Here is an 18,529-nt window from a genome sequence, read left to right as displayed (position 1 = left end):
AAGGGGACCCTCCTACACTGTCAGTGGGAATGTGAACTGTGAGCCACTATGGAGAACAGCATGGAGATTCCTTAAAGAACTAAAGGAGAGCTATTATATGACCCAGCAGTCCCCTCCTGGGCATATATTTGGACAGAAGTGTAATTCAAAAGGATAATGCACCCCCATATTCACAGCAGCACTATTCACAACAGCCAAGACATGGAAGCAACCTAAATGTCCATCAGCAGATGAATGGCTAAAGAAGGTGTGCCCGTGCATGTGTGCACACACAATGGAATACTACTCAGTCATGAAAAAGAAAGAAATCACGCCATGTGCAGCAGTATGGACCGACCTAGAGATGATCACACTAAGTGAAGGAAATCAGACAAAGACAAAGGATGTCACTTATATGTGGAAGCTAAAATATGATACAAATTGAACTTATCCATGAAAGAGAAACAGACTCACAGACATACAGAACAGACTTGTGGCTGCCAAGGGGCAGAGGGCAGGGGAGGGATAGACTGGGAGTTTGCAATCAGCAGATACAAACTATTAAACATAGAATGGATAACCAACAAGGACCTACTGTATAGCACAGGGGATTATATTCAAAAGTAATAAATCCTGTAATAAACCATAATGGAAAAGAATATATGCATTATTACACTTATATATTTGTTGCTGTTATTCCTTCACTAAGTCGTGTCTGCCCCTTTGTGACCCCATGGACTGCAGCATGCCAGGCTCCCCTATCCTCCACTATCTCCAGGAGTTTGCTCAAGTTAATGTCCATTGAGTCAGTGATGCTCTCTATCTCATCTTCTGCCACCCCCTTGTTCTTTTGTCTTCAGTCTTTCCCAGCATCAGGGTCTTTTCCAATGAGTTGGCTCTTCCCATCAGGTGGCCAAAGCAATGGAGCTTCGGCTTCACCAACAGTCCTTCCAAAGGATATTCAGGGTTGATTTCCCTTAGGATTGACTGGTTTGACTTCCTTGCTGGCCAAGGGACGCGCAAGAGTCTTCTCCAGGACCACAGTTTGCAAGCATCAATTCTTCAGCAGCCAGCTTTCTTTATGGTCCAACTCTCACATCCATGCATTACTACTGGAAAAACCATAAAGCTTTGACTATACGGATGTTTGGCGGCAAAGTGATGTCTCCACTTTTTAAAACATTAGCTTTCCTTCCAAGGAACAAGCACCTTTTAATTTCGTGGCTGCAGTCACTGTGCACAGTGAGTTTGGAGCCCAAGAAAATAACATCTGTCACTGTTTCCACTTTTTTTATTTGCCATGAAGTGATGGAACTGGAGGCCACGATCTTACTTTTTTTTTTAATGTTGAATTTCAAGCCAGCTTTTTCACTTTCCTCTTTCATGCTCATCTAGAGGCTCTTTAGTTCGTCTTCATTTTCTGCCATTAGAGTGAGCATCGTCTACATATATGTATAACTGAATTACTTTGCTGTGCAGTGGAAACTAACACAACATTGTAAATCAACTATACTTCAGTAAAAAGAAAAGGAGCCTTCCTCATTGGAGGCTGAAGTTTCAAGAAGGATGGAGCTGAGTGTCCCGCTCACGGTTTTGGACCTCGCAGCCTGGACAAAGCAGCCAGCTGCACAACACTAAAGGGCGTCCAAAGGTAAATCTTCATGTGGTGGGCATCTTCACAGTTTTGAAACTTTTTTCATATATGTTGACTCCAAAGATGGGCAGTTTGCGTGTTACAACAAGGTTCCCAGCAGATGGCTGTCACATTTCTTACTTGAACAAAATCAGCTCACACTGCAACAACTTTTTGATGCAAACCAAGCATTTTGCTTACAAAGTTGATATATCTTATTCCCTTCAAAATGACAATGGGGGAACTAGTTGGATAACTGAAACATTTTATCAATCTGGCAACATTAACTGTACATTCTGAATGGTAGCTGTTTTTCTGTCTGATATGAAACACTTAAACAAAACCCCTTTCTTGGATTAGGCTACTGGCTACATTAGATAGTACAGGTTGTTTGTCAGAATGTTACTATCAAGTCCCTATTTAAATTTAATAAGTACCTCATGATGACACAAATCACTATATAAATAATTCTTAATATTCACAATTTACCATCAATAATACATGAGGTAAATATTACATTGCTGTATATTGCTCTTGTTCTTATGAAAATTGTGTCAGTGCAAAGTTTAATAAGTGCTGTTAAAATTCTGTGGCTCATTGCAAGGAAAAGATTTTAAAATGTTAACTATTCTAAGATAAAAGTCTCAAGTGTCATAAGAGAGACTGTTGACTCCCGTGACCGTTTCCAAAGAAAATGAGATAGATGAGCAAGAGGACTGAAACTACGAGGAAGAACAGTTGCTTTGAACATAAAACATGATGATTATTCAATAAATTAATGCATCTTAGAAAATGTAAATGTTTAGGACCTCAAAACACTATTACTTTATGTTTGACAGTAAGATCTATACAATTGATAGGAAATGGCTTTATATTTGTTGTGATTATTATTACAGAGACACAAAAACGCTGAAAGGGGCCTCTTTCGCATTTTCGCGAAAGTGCCAGATATGCTAAGGCAGCGTTGCATATGGTGTGTAGTAGTTGTGAGCTTTACAGCAAACGGTTTGGGGCTGATACAAGTCCAAGCACTGCCTGGTGTGAATGACTTGCTTCTTCTATGAGTCAGGACAGACCCGAAGTCACAGCTGCAAGGTCACCCTCACTCACTCATGTTCTGACGAGCTTTCCTGGGGGTCTCAGTGCCTGAACACCAGTTCGTTCTGATGGGACATTAACAACCGTGAGAATATATGGTCAGTCCTCTGTATCTGCATCCAAGGAATCAAACACAAGCATGAAAGTCCGTGGTCGGCTGAATCTGTGGATGCAGAGCCACCAACTGGAGGACTTGAGCATCCATGGATTTGGGGATGGGAGTGGGGGTGGGGTCCCGGAACCAACAGCCCTTCGACACCCTGGGGCGACTGTATAATACTTTGTGTCTCCCCAGCCAATTAGAATCTGCCAAAATCCAGGTTGTACTCATAAGGGTGTCCAGTGGATCTAAGTTAGTATGTGTTAGACGGAATAAAGACTAACGACTTCAGACGTCATCCACCACCTTCATCTTACAATTGAGGAAAATCAAGGTCAGAATTTTGGAAAGCCTCATAAACTATATTTTCTCCTAACAGGTCTTGATTTACAACAGCTGCCATTACTGAGTGCCAAGTGCTATGCTGGGTGTTTTCTTACCAGTTAGCTCTCTGACAAGATTCAAGGGCATTAAGACATAAAATCCTTCATTCACAGAGGGGGAAAAGCTGAGGCTCAGAGAAGTGAAGTGGTCAAGTTTGCTTATAAACCCACATCTTTCTTCCACTCCAGAACCTGTGTCCTTTCCATTACATCTTGCTATGTACAGTAACCTCACATGGACAATGGGTTAAAAGGTAAGACTGTGGACAAATATTTGTGTGTGATGTGGAAGAGCTTGTGCTGTCTTAGACTACTGAGGACCATACTGTTTAAAAGTGGAATTGCACCTTTCCATCCCTTTCTTTGGCTGCTTTAAGCCCTGGAGACTGGGCATTGATCCATAAGACTCCAGCTCTGGTTTGGTACAAGTTGCAGGCAACTCAAGAGAGGGGCTCTTGATGGGGAATGGAACGGAAGGATGAAGGGAAGTGGGCAGGCAGTGACGGATGCACCGGCTTGACCTTCACCTCTATTGCTTCTAGCTGCTTCTTCCTTCTGAGTTACCGCTGCCATCATTTCCATGGGTCCCTAAAGGCGTCTGCCAGTACCAGCAATGACCCACAGAAGGCAGGAACTTTCTCTCTGAAACTCCTTAGGTGCAACTCAACCAGTTCAGCACTACACGTGGTGTTGCTGTTGCTGAGTTGCTAAGTTGTGTCTGACTCTTTTATAGCACACCTGTCCTTCACTATCTCCCAGAGTTTGCTCAGATTCACGTCCATTCAGTCAGTGAGGCTCTCCAACCATCTCATCCTCTGCTGTCCCCTTCTCCTCCTGCCCTCAATCTTTCCCAGCATCAGGGTCTTTTCCAATGAGTCGGCCCTTTGAATCAGCTGGCCAGCATATTGGAGCTTCAGTTTGAACATCAGTCATTCCAGTGAATATTTAGGGTTGATTTCCTTTACGATTCACTGGTTGGATCTCCTTTGCAGTCCAAGTGATTTTCAAGAGTCCAGCACTACATGGGTCTCAACTATTCTTGGGATCTAACAAGACAAAGAACTTACGTTTAAATGGCCATGTTCAGTTGCCTGAATTATTTTTAGAAAATGATTAGTAAATTTTCCCAGTCCTTCATTTCCAAATCAAAATTTCCTGGCATTAAAAAAAAACAAAACACCCTTTGTAAATATCTTTCATGAAAATATTTACCCAGCACACTGAGCAAAGACATAGGACTTAAAAGATACAACAGATCTGGAGTTTGCACAATGCAGACTCTTTCTGGAAATTCTTAATACAAATCAGATGTGCAGAGAAGGAGCCAAGTTTTTAAGAACTGCCTAGATCTCGACATCTCAGGTCAACTTCCAGGCTTACCCTAAATTCAGAGAAGCCTAAAGGCCACCCTGCATCTCCCACGTACCCATGCTCTGCTGCTGTTGTAACCACTTGGCCTTATTTCCAAGGTATTATCACCCAATTAGCATAATCTTCTGATAAGAAGTCCTAATAGTCTAAACTAGACAACAGCCCCATGTCAGTGGTTTTGAGATTGTTAATTGGCTGTGGATTTGACCTGCGAGAGACGTGAGAGGTGCTTGCGATCTCTGTATACAAAGCGTGTCTTTTAGGAATAAAACCAAAAGAGAGCTTAAGCCTCTTTTACAGGACTGAATCAGAGTGGACTTACAAACTTGGAACTTTTACAGCCTGTGGGTTGGAGTCCACCACTTTATGACTAAGCCCTCTCCTTACATGAAGATTTGGAAAAAAGACAACAAAACATGGTTAGCCTGTGAAGCTGAAATTCCTTCCTAAGCTTTGCTCAACAGAGAATAAAATTTAAAGCACGATGTTTAAAAAGAGAGAATAAAGTATGTCGAGTAGATATTTACAGAGAAACTGTCCTCATATACACAATACATTCTTAGACGTAAAACAAGCTGTTAAAATTCCCCAAATTAGCTCTCACTAATAAAATGTAACTATTAATTTAACAGGGAGTTATCATAATCCATTATAAAACAACCTCAAAGAAAAAGACTCATGAAACCAGAAAGAAAATGGTTCCTATTTCTGGTGTTAGCTCAATATTAAAAATAATTTCTGACAAATCACGCAATTACAACTTTTTACCCAGTCGGTCGTAGAAAATACTGTTGACAAACTTAAGCCACTGAAGTTAACTTTAAAATGGCAGCTGAAAGGGACTTTCCTGGTGGTCCAGTGGGTAAGAATCCACCTTCCAATGCAGGGGACACGGGTTCGATCCCTGGTTCAATGCAGGGGACACAGGGTTAATGCCACTAGGCAGCTAAGCCTGCGTGATGCGACGGCTGAGCCCCTGTGCTCTAGAAACTGTGTTCCACAACTAGAGAAAGCCCGTGCACAGCAACGAAGACCCAGTGCAGCCAAAAAAAGAAGGAAAAAAAAGGCAGCTGAGAGTATTAGAAACATAAAGTGTCCCACACTTTATCAACTCAGAAGCTTCCCAAATTCCATGGAGCTGGTACTAGGCAAGTTCTCAAGAACACCTTCTGCATGCATAGGGAGTCGAAGTCACAGTTTTCCACCTGGCTGGTTAACGGGGGGGAGCTGTGACCAGGAGCTATCTGCCAAGCCCACAGTGACGTCCGGAGAAGGCACACGTGACACGAGGGCTCCTCGCTTATGGGCACGCCAGGGGCCTTCGGATGTGCCGCTGGGGAAGGGAGCTCACACGACATCAGAACGGCAGGAACCGGCGGGAAGACGCCCCTTACCTTTCACTGTTCTTTTTGCCACTCGAAGAACTGCTGGTGGATCCCGTGCGGTTCCGGTTTCCTTTGGAATCCCCGTAGCTTTCCCTTCGACCGCCAGGAGACACCCGTTCGGAAGAGCTGGTCCTCTTGATGGTACTGAAAGTGCGAAGGAAATGGCAGTGAGATGACAGAGAAATCCTTCCCGGAGTGGTTTTGTCCTGCTGCTGAATACGGAAACATATACACAGAACATCCTATTTCCATGTGGATATTTAAAAGATAGCCTGGTTCTAAATTCCTTACTACAGAGATCAAAAATTTTTTCAGAATGTCACTTAAGATCTATGCTTCTACTCATTGCCTTTGTAACAGTGAAGTTCAAGGTCACTGGGGAAGTTGAAAGTACCAACTCCAATAATGCCATGAGTATTAGTACCATGAATATTCATGGTACCCATGAATACGACGGCCTTAGTGGGAAGTGACCCTGCCCTTGTGTAGGCTTCAGTCTAGACCAGTGGTGCTCAACCAGGGGTGACTCTGCCCCCCAGGGACACTTTGGCTTGTCACAACTGGGGGAGCAGGGAGAGCTGCTCCATCTGATGGGTGAACGCCAGGGATCTAATGGGTGTACCAGCAGCCACTGCTACAGCTAAGTCACTTCGGTCATGTCTGACTCAGACCCCGTGGACTGCAGCCTGCCAGGCTCCTCTGTCTATGGGATTCTCCAGGCAAGAATAGGAATCCACTTAGAGTTGCCGTGCCCTCCTCCAGTGGATCTTCCCGACCAAGGGATTGAACACACGTCCCTTGCATTGGCAGGTGGGTTCTCTACCTCTAGTGCCACCTGGGAAGCCCCAAATACCCTTCTAAAGCCCAGGAGAGCACTATGACAAAGATGGTCCAGACCCAAAGGTCAGCAGTGCTGCTACTGAAGAACTCTGGTCTAAAGGCACACGCGGGACAAACACACGCCACTCTCTGTGGGATTGCCTCGTTTAGAGGGGGTCCCACGCAAGTGCTTACTTCCTTCTGTGTAACCAGAGGGCCTAGAGTAGTTGGAAGACTGCTGCGGGATGTCTAGGGAAGACTTCCTGAAGACTGTGAATTTCTGGGAAAGAGAAAATCAGTGCCTTGGATATGCTGCAGTTACGTAACAGGCAGGAGCCTGTCCTGGGAAAAGGGACACCCCCTGCACAGGAACCCACAGGGGTGAGGGGCCAGTTAGCCAGGGCCGGGGCTGTAGCTTGATGGTCTGCTCTTGGAGCCTGGTCGTGTGCTACAGACAGCCTGTAAAGTTTTTTTTTTAATCTTCATCATTAGGTCATGTGTTTCCTGAGGTCTCATCTCATTTATCATTCTTGTATTCTTTGCAGAGCCTAGTAGAGAAGCTTGATAAATGTTTATTACATGAAAGGATGAAATAAGTGAAACAATACATGGGAGTCTCACACGGACAAAGGGTCACAGGGAGATGCCATCATTTAGCACCTGCTCCATGAGAAAAAAGGAGAAGGGTGAATGGAGGTGCTGCTCCCTGGCAGGACTGCGTGTGGGGGGGTCTGGTGTGGATGCAGACAGTCAAGGTGTGGTGGGCGAGAACCTAAGTCTGCAGCCCAGGAGGGGGCTCAGGACGCCAATGTCAGCGCGGGTTACTGAACCACGGACGCAGAGGGGATCTGCATGCCGGGGAGGAGAGGGGATGAAAATGAGAACCTTTGCCTCCGGGGAAAGAGAAACGAGGTGGACGAGGTGGGCTGAAGAACTGCCGGGGGAATCTCAGGAGGCAGAGAAACCTGGAGATACCAGAGAAGCAAGAACCCAGGGAGGATGCTAAGGAGCTGGGGCTGCGGGTAGAGGAGGGGAGCTCGATGATGGAGCCTCAGAGGCTCCGGTGAGCACGCAGCCAGGAGAGGGTGCACAGGACTGAAGTTCCATCAGGAAGAGGCAGGAGCCCAGGAGCCTGAGACAGCGAGGCTGCTACTGCTGGGCTGGACGTGCCCTCCTTTCTCACAGTGAAATAGCACAGAACGTGCAAGAGCTTTGCACACGGGATGCCCCTGCTGTCTTCCCTTCATTCCCTTTTCCTTCTCATCTATGCCCTCCTTCCAGCCAATTTCAGTCCTTCTTCCTCTGTCATGTCCAACCAGTCAGTAAAGAAGCTCTTAGCATGTTTTTTTTTAAACTGTAGGGTGTATTGGTTTTTTTAAAAAAAATCTCGTTCTCTGAGTGAGCGAACATAAATGAGATGAGCATAATCGCAATGACTGGAAGACACTTTCTGCGTAGGCTCTTTGGTCACCGAGGGAACTCTGAATTGACAGCACCGGGATCTCACGGCTGGGATTCACACAGCTGTGCCTTAAGAGCAAAATGTGAATTTTTAGAACACTCAACTTGAGGACAAGGAAATTACAGCTCTTGGGAGAGCATTACACTCCTGAAATTTAGGATTGAAGTCTAAAAATTACAGAAGGCTTTGTGCTAAAGTTCAAGATCTTCCAGTGACGATAAACACCAAGCTCACTTCACGTCTCGAGAGTGTTCTCTGCTGAGCATCTGACATGAGGCTCTCAGGCACCGCGCCTTGGCAGCTGGCAGCCTCCAGCGTCACCTCTGTGGCGTCCTTGTGGGAGTTCAGGGCAAGTTCATGGCTATTTGAAAGCTTGTATAAAGCACCCTTAAAGAGCTGAAACACCGTGACTGTTAATCAATGATAGCAAATGTTAGCCGATTTGCTAATAATTAGCACTCAACCTAGCTCCTGGAAGAGTTAAGAGGCGAGATCAATGATGAAACCGTGGGCAGCAACAGTTCACATCTATGACGAGTTTTGCATTTCATACGCATCACTGAATTTAAACCTCAAATCCCCAGTGACTGTATCATCATTCCTATTCTACAGACTTTATTTTCCTGGGCTCCAAGATCACTGCAGACAGTGACTGCAGCCATGAAATTAAAAGATGTTTGCTCCTTGGAAGAAAAGCTACGACACACCTAGACAGCATATTAAAAAGCAGAGACATCGCTTTGCCGCCAAACATCCGTATGGTCAAAGCTATGGTTTTTTCAGCTGTCATGTATGGACGTGAGAGCTGGACCATAAGGAAGGGTGAATGCCGAAGAATTGATGCTTTGAACTGTGGCGTTGGAGAAGACTCTTGAGAATGCCTTGGACTACAAAGAGATCAGACGAGTCAATCCTAAAGGAAATCAAACCTGAATATTCATCAGAAGGACTGATGCTGAAGTTGAAGCTCCAATACTTGGGCCATCTGATGCTAAGAGCTGACTTACTGGAAAGACCCTGATGCTGGGAAAGACTGAGGGCAGGAAGAGAAGAGGGCAACAGAGGATGAGATGGTTGGATGGCATCATTGACTCAATGAATATAAGTGTGAGCAGACTCTGGGAGCCAGAGAAGGACAGGGAAGCCTGGTGTGCTGCAGTTCTTGGCGTTGCAAAGAGTCAGGTGTGACCGAGCTGGTGAACAACAACAACAACAACAACAACAGATGGGGGGATAGCTTCAGGGTATAAAGTCAAACGGCTGAGGTCACTTGACCCCTAGCTCTCTACTGAATCTCTTAGTTAACAACACCTAGGCAACTCTCTGATGATCCAGCAGTTAGGGCCCCGAGTTTTCACTGCCAACGGCCCGGGTTCAATCTCTGCGCAGAGAATTAAGATCCTATAAGCCACATGGTGAGGCCAAAAATAAACAGAGACCAGCTGCACGTTATAAAACACTGAACACATGAGTTTTGAGGACCTGTTGAACAGAGGTGCTGAGTGTCTAAAAATCCAATAAAGGTTGGCAGGGAGTAGATGCATGCATACGTATGGCTGAGTTCCTTTGCTGTCCACTCGAAACTATTACAACACCGTTCACTGGCTGTATTACAATATAAAATAACAAGTTTAAAAAAATCCACCAAAGGTCAGTAAGTAATAACAGCTACGTTTTTTAAGACTTGAGCAATGGCAGGCATCAGGTAAGACCCTCTAAGCAACCACACTAGAAGGCAGGTGAAACCAGCAAGCAGCATCAGCGAGGGCTACATTGGAAATCTAAGTACCCCTCACCTGGCTGTTGGTCTGTTCAGTGTGTAAGCATTGAGAAGGCTCACAGACCTGTTTAACCTATGTATGAGAGGCATGGAAACAAAGCAGAATAAACATGAGTGTGGTGATAAAAGCATGGAAAATTATTTTGGTAAATGTCAATAAATTACAGAATACACTGCGCATTAAAACAGGAAGAACATTTCGGTCTGCATATATAGACTTGGGTATAATCCATCACAACCCTTTCAAGATATTTGTTATTTGCACATTTGCATTAACATGTTAATCTTTTTTTTTAAAAATCTACTATTGTTGTATACTCAAGAACAAGACATTTCCTTTTGAGAGCCAAGGGCTCTTATGAATTAAAGAGGACTTAGTAGGATTCAAAGCCAAGGACAGAAAATAGAGCTGGAAGACAAGACACTTGCAGGAACAAGGGCGGTCAGAAGGAGTTAATACTGTATACACTCTGTGAGGAGCCTGCTGCAATCACCAGCGGGGAGTAACCAAAGAAGTTATGTTCCCTCAGGACAGCAAGGGAAAAACCACGCTCTTTATTTTCAAAGTGGTAGAAGTTCTAGCTTGGGAGAGAATGTATAATCACACATTTTTTAGTGCTTAAGGCAAGTACGTCTGGTGTAGAAATGCACTAATAATACCATCATTTCTTCTTTTCCCTCCTGCTCTCGACCCCCACTCCCAAACTCCACACTTTCTAAGTTCTGAAAATGTAATTGCGCTTTACACTACACTGAAGTTGCATTCAATGCCTTTTGCTGACTTAAACTAAATTTCAGATGTAAAACTGAATCTCTGCAAATGGAGAGCGGAGGAAAAGTGGCCATCTTTTTTCTCAAGGTTAGATAGTAACTCTGAGTGTAATAAGCTACCATGACTGCTGTCTTTCCTTCATTATGTGATCTGGAACCAAGAATTGGCTTTCCAAAATCTTGGGGAAAAGATCCCAAAGTTTTACAATTGAGAAAAAAAAAATACCAATCTTAAGGGGAAGCTTGTACGCGTGACCAGAGATTTTCTAATGAGGTCATCTGTCATGACAGCTGGAGTGATTAACACTAGATTAGAAGAATTATCTACTTGACAATTGCAGGCAGGAAATGGCAACCACTCCAGTACTCTTGTCTGGAGAATCCCTCTGACAGAGGAGCCTGGTGGGCTTCAGTCCCTGGGGTCATAGAGAGCTGGACACGACTGAGCACACGCTCGACAATCACTTGGAAACAGCTTATACTGGGCGCTGTGCTGAGCACTGGCGAGTCAACAGGGACCAGAACTAACCTGGCTTTTGTCCTGCAAGGGTGAGGTAACTGCGACAGACTGAGGTCACACAGTTCAATAATTAAGCAAGGCTGAAGACATCATTGTAACAACAACAAAAAGGTATTTTCTAAGAAGGCTGGTGGTCTTAGATAATTTGACACATGAAAGTAAGTTTTGTTTTTTTTTTCTCTGTCATATGAAGTCAACTATCTGAGCCTAGGGGGCTTCCCTGGAGGCTCAGATGGTAAAGAATCCACCTGCAATGCAGGAGACCTGAGTTCGATCCCTGGGTTGGGAAGATCCCCTGGAGAAGGGAATGGCTACCCGCTCCAGTATTCTTGTCTGTAAAATTCCATGGACAGAGGAAGCTGGAGGGCTACAGTCCATAGGGTCGCGAAGAGTCAGACAAGACCGGGCGACTAACATTTCACAACCTGAGCCCAGAGTGGGGAACCGCATCCTTTCTGATAAGAGGGTAGGTGCCAATTCATCTTCCTCTGTTTAACAGCAAAATACTCCCATCTCTAACCTTGTTGCAGAGATCAGACTCAGAATATGAATTTAACATATACATCTCAGTGGATCTCAATGATAAATATATTAGAAAAACGAAACAACAACCCGAAGCAGATTTAAATCCTTAAGCACCTGGCGCTGACTTCGGGGCTTTCACAAACACTGCATTGCTAATGAGTGCAGCTATTTTTCCAAAGGACTGTCAGCTGTTTGTTTGGAAACCATGGATATTTACCATACTATCTTCCAATTGGAGCGGAGCATTTTAAAAATAATGCTCTCTTTTTGCAGCAGTTTTGTTCTTTTGATCTCTCTTCTCACAGCTCTGCCCTATTGTAAAGCTCTACTTAGGGGTGGAAAGAATGAGTGATTGTCTCCGTTTTGAGCCAGTGGGAATGTTATTCTATTGTCAGCTTCAGCATCCCCACTGAGCAAGGTATGACCTACAACGTCTTCCCGGATTCTCTGTCTTTTCTTCTTTGACTAATGGAAACAAAGCTTTTCCCAAGGATTCCAAATCAAGCCCCCAATCGAAGTCTTAATTGGCAACACAAAGCACAACCCCTGGGTGCTGGACAATTTCCAAAGGGGATTTTGTTCTTCGGTACTAGGCTGAAAAAACCCGAAAAAAGAAAACAAACATATACCCATCCAGAGGCCACAGACGCCCCAGCTCCTTTAATTTAGAACTCTGATTACAGAAAAATTCTAACACAATTGTACATATATTTTAAATGGCTTGGAGGTTGTTTTACTCCTAACAGTCAGAATGCCCAGCTTGCTTCTGTTTTCAAAACTCTCTCTTCTCAGGAGAGATCTATAGGAACTTTATCACAGAGTAACTGTTAACACGCCACTGTTTGGGTTTCCAACTTCCAGATGGATGAGAATTCACATCCAGGGAAGCCCATATAAGGCAAAGAAACAAAATAACTGAATCACTACACCCTATGCTGATAACCAAGAGTCTCAGACAATCTAGAAAACCAAGTATTTCTAGTTGACTGCTAAACAACAGCTTATCAAATGACTATGACTGATCGTTTTGTAAACTGAAAAGTCTACAGAGGACTAAGAATATTTGTAGGAGGAAGGTCATTGTCTAAATGCTGATATACAGGGATTTCCCAGTGGTCCAGTGGTTAAGACTTCACCTTCCAGCGCAGGAGTGCAGATTCAGTCCCCGGTCTGGGAACTAAGATCCCACATGTCTCACGGCCAAAAAGCCAGAACACAAACAACACAAGCAATGTTGTAACAAGTTCAATACAGACTTAAAACTGGCTGATATATATAAAAAAAAAATCTTTCCAAAGTGCTAATACGCACACATATATAAAGCATGCATGCTTAGTTGCTCAGTTGTGGCTCAGTGATCCTTTGGACAGTAGCCCATCAGGCTCCTCTGTCTATGGGATTTCCCAGGTAAGAATACTGGAGCAAGTAGCCATTTCCTTCTCCAGGGGATCTTCCCGATCCAGGAATCGAACCCGAGTCTCCTGTGTCTCCTGCATTGCTGGTAGATTCTTTACCCGCTGAGCCACTGGGGCAGCCCGTTATCAAATATGATGGGTTACTAATCATCCTCCCTTCCTTCTTTCCTTCCAAGACAATATTGCTGAGGACGAGCCCTGTCCATGAGCGCCTTCATACCTGGATGAGCAGAGGACCCAGGCCTCTCTCACAGCACAGGCCTGGGTCCTGACCTGGGGGTTCAGGGCCTGCAGCCCCTTATCCACGGGCAGGTCTGTCTCTCAGAGATCAAGCTGCTGGCATCTCTGCTCAGCCACCCTCACCCCTGCCTGCTGCTCCTGTCAGCACTCCTGGGGCTTCTCAGAACATCACCGTTTCTAACGAGCATCATCCACACAAGGGCACACAAGAGGGATGGTTTCCAAAGAATAATTATATGGAGCACTTTTTTTTACAAGGAGATGCAAGCGCTGACCTGGAAATCTTTGCAAGAACCAGCCCATCACAGTGAAAAGAGCGTAAGCTCTGGCGCCAGACAGACCTGGGTTTGAGCCCATGTTCTCTCCACTCACTTGACCCCAGACCAGTTACTTCACTTCTCTGAGCCTCAGTTTACCCATTGGAAAAACAGGGATAATAATATGTCCCTTGGAAGGCTGTTTTGAGGATTAGTGATAATGGCATTAAAAGCTTGGTGCTTTGTAGGCTTTTATTATACTATCGTCAAAAATGATTTCTGCCATAATCACTGATTTAAAGAGGGGCTGGAACTCCACTGTGGCTCTTTGTCTCTGTGGAAACGTAGACAGTGTATTAAAAAGGAGAGACATCACTTTGCTGACTTTGACCACAGTCAAAGCTATGGCTTTTCTAGTAGTCATATATGGATGTGAGAGGTGGACCATAGAGAAAGTGAGCAAAGAACTGATGCTTTCAAACTGTGATGCTGGAGAAGACTCTTGAGCATCCCTTGGACTGCAAGGGGATCGCACCAGTCAATCCTAAAGGAAATCAACTCTGAATATTCATTGGAAGGACTGATCCTGAAGCTGAAGCTCTAATACTTTGGCCAGCTGATGCGAAGAGCCAACTCACTGAAAAATACCCTGATGCTGGGAAAGATTAAGGGCAAGAGAAGAAGGGGGTAACAGAGGATGAGATGGTGGGATGGTATTACTGACTCAATGGACATGAGTTTGAGCAAATTCCGGAAGATAGTGGAAGACAGAAAAGCCTGATGTGCTGCAGTCCATGAGGTTGCAAAGAGTTGGATGTGACTGAGTGACTGAACAAAAACAAATCAATTAGATTCTGCAGCAGAGCACTAGTTACTCTGGATCAAATGTGGAGGCTTCTACAAAAACAAAGTGCAGGAATACTTGACATAAGCTCTCAGGAAATGAACTGAAAGCTAGAAATTCTCTCTGCATTTCAAATTTTACTTTTATCATGTTTTGCTCCAAAAAATTTTTTTATTTTACTTAAACTCCAAATACATAAAGAGATATCAATTATAAAAGTGAATTTTCAAGAATAAAGACAAAGAAGCTCATTTTTCATTAACTATTAGCTACCTTAAAAAGTCAACCTTGAAATTTAACAACCCACTCTTTAACAGCCAATGGGTTAAAGAAGAAATTACAAGAGAATTTACAAAGTATCTGGAGACAAGTGAAAACAAACAAAAAGGATTCCAAAATGCGTGGGATGCAGAGAGCAGTACTAATAGAGAAATTTATAGCTATGAAAACACAGAAAGATCTCAAATCAACAAATTAACTTTATTTCTACTTCTCAAGGAAGTAGGAAAAAACAACAATAAATAAAACCAAAAGTTAGCAGAGGGAAAGTAAAAATAAAGATTATAGCAGAGAGAAACAAAACAGAGAAAAGAAAAACAATAGAAAAAAATCAAGGAACCAAGAGTTGATTTTTTGAAAGACCAATAAAAGTGCTAACTCCTCCATTAAACTAGAAAAAAAAAGAGAAGACTGAAATAACTAAAATTAGAAACAAAAGAGAATATTACAACTGATGTCACAGAAATGAAAAGGATTATGAGATTACTATAAATAGGCAATGCCTTCGAACCGTGGTGCTGGAGAAGACTCTTGAGAGTCCCTTGGATGGCAAGGAGATCAAACTAGTCAATCCTAAAGGAAATCAACCCTGAATATTCATTGGAAGGACTGATGCTGAAGCTGAAGTTCTAATACCTTGGCCAATACTTTCTTCTGATGTGAAGAGCTGACTCATTGGAAAAGACCCTGATGCTGGGAAAGACTGAAAGCAGGAGAGGAAGGCGGCAGCAAATGAGATGGTGGGATGGTATTACCAGTGCAACGGACATGAGTTTGAGCAAACTCCAGGAGACAGGAAAGGACAGGGAATCCTGGCGTGCTGCAGTTCAGGGGGTCGAAAGAGTAGGACCTGAATGAGCAAGCGAGCAACAACTACCAAACTGAATTTATCAGCACATTCAAAGGATTACACACCATGAGCAGGTGGGTATTCCACCTGGAATGCAAGGACCGTTCAATATAAGAAAATTAATACAATACACCCCATTAACAGAAGGAGACAAAAATCACACCATCATCTCAACTGATGCAGAAAAAGCACTTGACAAAATTGAACACCCTTCATAATAAAAACACTCAGCCAAACAGGAAGAGAAGAAAACTACCTCAACACAACAAAAGTCAACAAGTGGAAATGAGAAGCCACAGTGAGTGTCATACTCAACAGTGAAAGACTGAAGGTATTTCCTCTAACGCCAGGAATAAGGCAAGGACACTCCCTCTCGCCACTACTATTGAACACAGTACTGGAAGTTCAAGCCAGAGCAATTAGACATGAAGAAGAAGTAAAAGGCATCCAAAGTTGGAGAAAAGAAAGTGAAATTATCTCTCTTTGTAGATGACATGGTTTTACATGTAGAAAACCCTAAAGATTCCACAAAAAACGGTTACAACTGATAAACAACTTCACTAAAGTTACTGAATACAAAAAACAAAACACAAAAATCACTTCCATTTCTATCCACTAACAATGACCAATCTAAAAAGGAAATTAACAACCCCATTTATGATAGCATCAAAAAGGACAAAGTACTTAGGAATAAACTTAACCAAGAAGTTGAAATACTTATAGACAGAAAACTATTAAACATTGCTGAAAAAAATCAAAGAAGATACAAAGAAATGGTAAGTCATCCTCTGTGGGATTAGAAGACTTAATATGTTAAAATGTCCATGGGTGATGGTGAAGTCACTCAGTCATGTCCGACTCTTTGCGACCCCATAGACTGTAGCCTACCAGGCTCCTCTGTCCATGGGATTTTCCAGGCAATAGTACTGGAGTGGACTGCCATTTCCTTCTCCAGGGGATCTTCCCAACCCAGGGCTCGAACCCAGGTCTCCCACATTGTAGACAGACGCTTTACCATCTGAGCCACCAGGGAAGTCAAAATGTCCATACTACCCAAAATGATTTATAGATTCAATGCAATCCCTGTCAAAATACCAATGGCATCGTTTGTAGAAAAAAATTCTAAAATTCATATGAAATCCCAAAGGATCCAAATAGCCAAAACAATCTTGAAAAAGGAGAACAAAACTGGAGGACTCACATTTCCTGATTTCAAAACATACTACAAAGTAACAGTAATCAAAACAGCCCGGTACTGGAATAAAGAGAGATGTTGTCATCGTTTTAGTTGCTAAATCATGTCAGACGTTTGTGACCCCAGTGGATTGTAGACCGCCAAGCTCCTCAAATGTAAAATGGTGCAATCATTAAGGAGAACATTATGACGTTTCCCAAAAAGTTAAAAACTGAATTATTAAGTTGGTGCAAACATAATTGCAGTCTCAGACTATGAATTTTATATCATTACAACTAGGCTCAATCACGTCTTTATTAAACAAAATAGGAACCAGTGCAATCAACGCATTTTTGCCAATGAGAGATAAGTTTGTTTATTCCTGCCGTGTAAAAATCCATGCTTTGGGATTTGAGGAACGCTTGGAAAGCATTTTCTGCCTCCTGCTGGTTGTGGAAGTGTTTTCCCTGAAAAAGTTGTTGAAATGCTTGAAGAAGTGGTAGTCAGTTGGTGAGAGGTCAGGTGAATACAGCAGATGAGGCAAAACTTTGTAGACCATTTTGTTCAACTTCTGAAGCACTGGTTGTGTAACGTGTGGTTGGGCAACTGTCATGGGAAAGAATTGGGCCCATTCTTTGGACCGATGCTGGCAGCAGCCACGGCAGTTTTCGGTGCGTCTCACGGATTTGCTGAGCATAGTTCTCAGATGCAATGGTTTCACCAGGACTCAGAAAGTTGTAGTGGATCAGACGGGCAGCAGACCACCAAACAGTGACTGTGACGTTGTTTTGGTGCAGGTCTGGTTTTGGGAAGTGTTTGGAGTTTCTTCTCGGTTCAGCCACCGAGTTGGTCATTGCCCGTTGTATAAAATCTACTTTTCATGGCATGCCACAATCTGAGAAATGGTCCACTGTTGTGGAGAAGACAAGACAACATTTCAAAATGATGATTTTTTTGACTTTTGGACAGCTCATGAGGCACTCACTTATAGAGCTTTTTCACCTTTCCAATTTGCCAAATGACTGGGGAATGGTCGACTTTGAGTTCCTGGGCAACTTCTCATGTAGTTTTAAAAGGATCAGCCTAGAAGATCCTCCCAGCTGGTTATTGTCAGCTTCTGACGGCCAGTCACTGTACCCCTCATCTTCAAGGCTCTCGTCTCCTTTGCGAAACTTCTTGAACCACCACTGCACCGTACATTTGTCAGCAGTTCCCGGGCCAAATGCAGTGTTGATGTTGTGAGTTGTCTCCACTACTCTGTGACCCATTTTGAACTCGAATAAGAAAACTGCTTGAATTTGCTTTTTGTCTAATATCATTTCCCTAGTCTAAAATAAAATAAACACCAAGTACTAAGTCATTAGCAAAAAACATAAAGCAAGAAATGCTCATTAAAATAATATACAACACAACCACATTTATTTAAGAATGTATTCCCATATCAAATGGCCAAGTTCAGCAATGCAAAACTGCAATTACTTTTGTACCAACCTAACAGCAAATGATTTAACAATCCACTTTGGGGTATATACCCCCCAAAATTTCAAAGCAGGATCTCAAAGAGATATCTGTACACCTACAATCACTGCAGCATTATCCCAACAGCCAAGAGGTGGAAGCAACCCAAATGTCCACCAACATGAA

At 43.3% G+C, this 18,529-nt stretch overlaps 1 protein-coding gene across 3 annotated transcripts in view; it reads right to left on the bottom strand.

Annotated features, from left to right (window-relative positions):
• Positions 1-18,529, bottom strand: part of EML1 (EMAP like 1) — a 194,128-nt gene that overhangs the window by 46,204 nt on the left and 129,395 nt on the right. For all 3 annotated transcript variants that reach the window (XM_052660085.1, XM_052660084.1, XM_052660086.1), the window contains exon 4: positions 5,959-6,093. In XM_052660085.1, coding sequence (XP_052516045.1) covers positions 5,959-6,093 — 135 coding nt within the window. The remainder of the gene's footprint in view (positions 1-5,958; positions 6,094-18,529) is intronic.

The sequence above is a fragment of the Budorcas taxicolor genome, chromosome 21 (assembly GCF_023091745.1).
Source record: "Budorcas taxicolor isolate Tak-1 chromosome 21, Takin1.1, whole genome shotgun sequence".
In the NCBI taxonomy this organism is placed as follows: domain Eukaryota; kingdom Metazoa; phylum Chordata; class Mammalia; order Artiodactyla; family Bovidae; genus Budorcas; species Budorcas taxicolor.
Note: the sequence above shows the minus strand (reverse complement) of the source record. Positions and strands in the feature narration are given on the sequence as shown.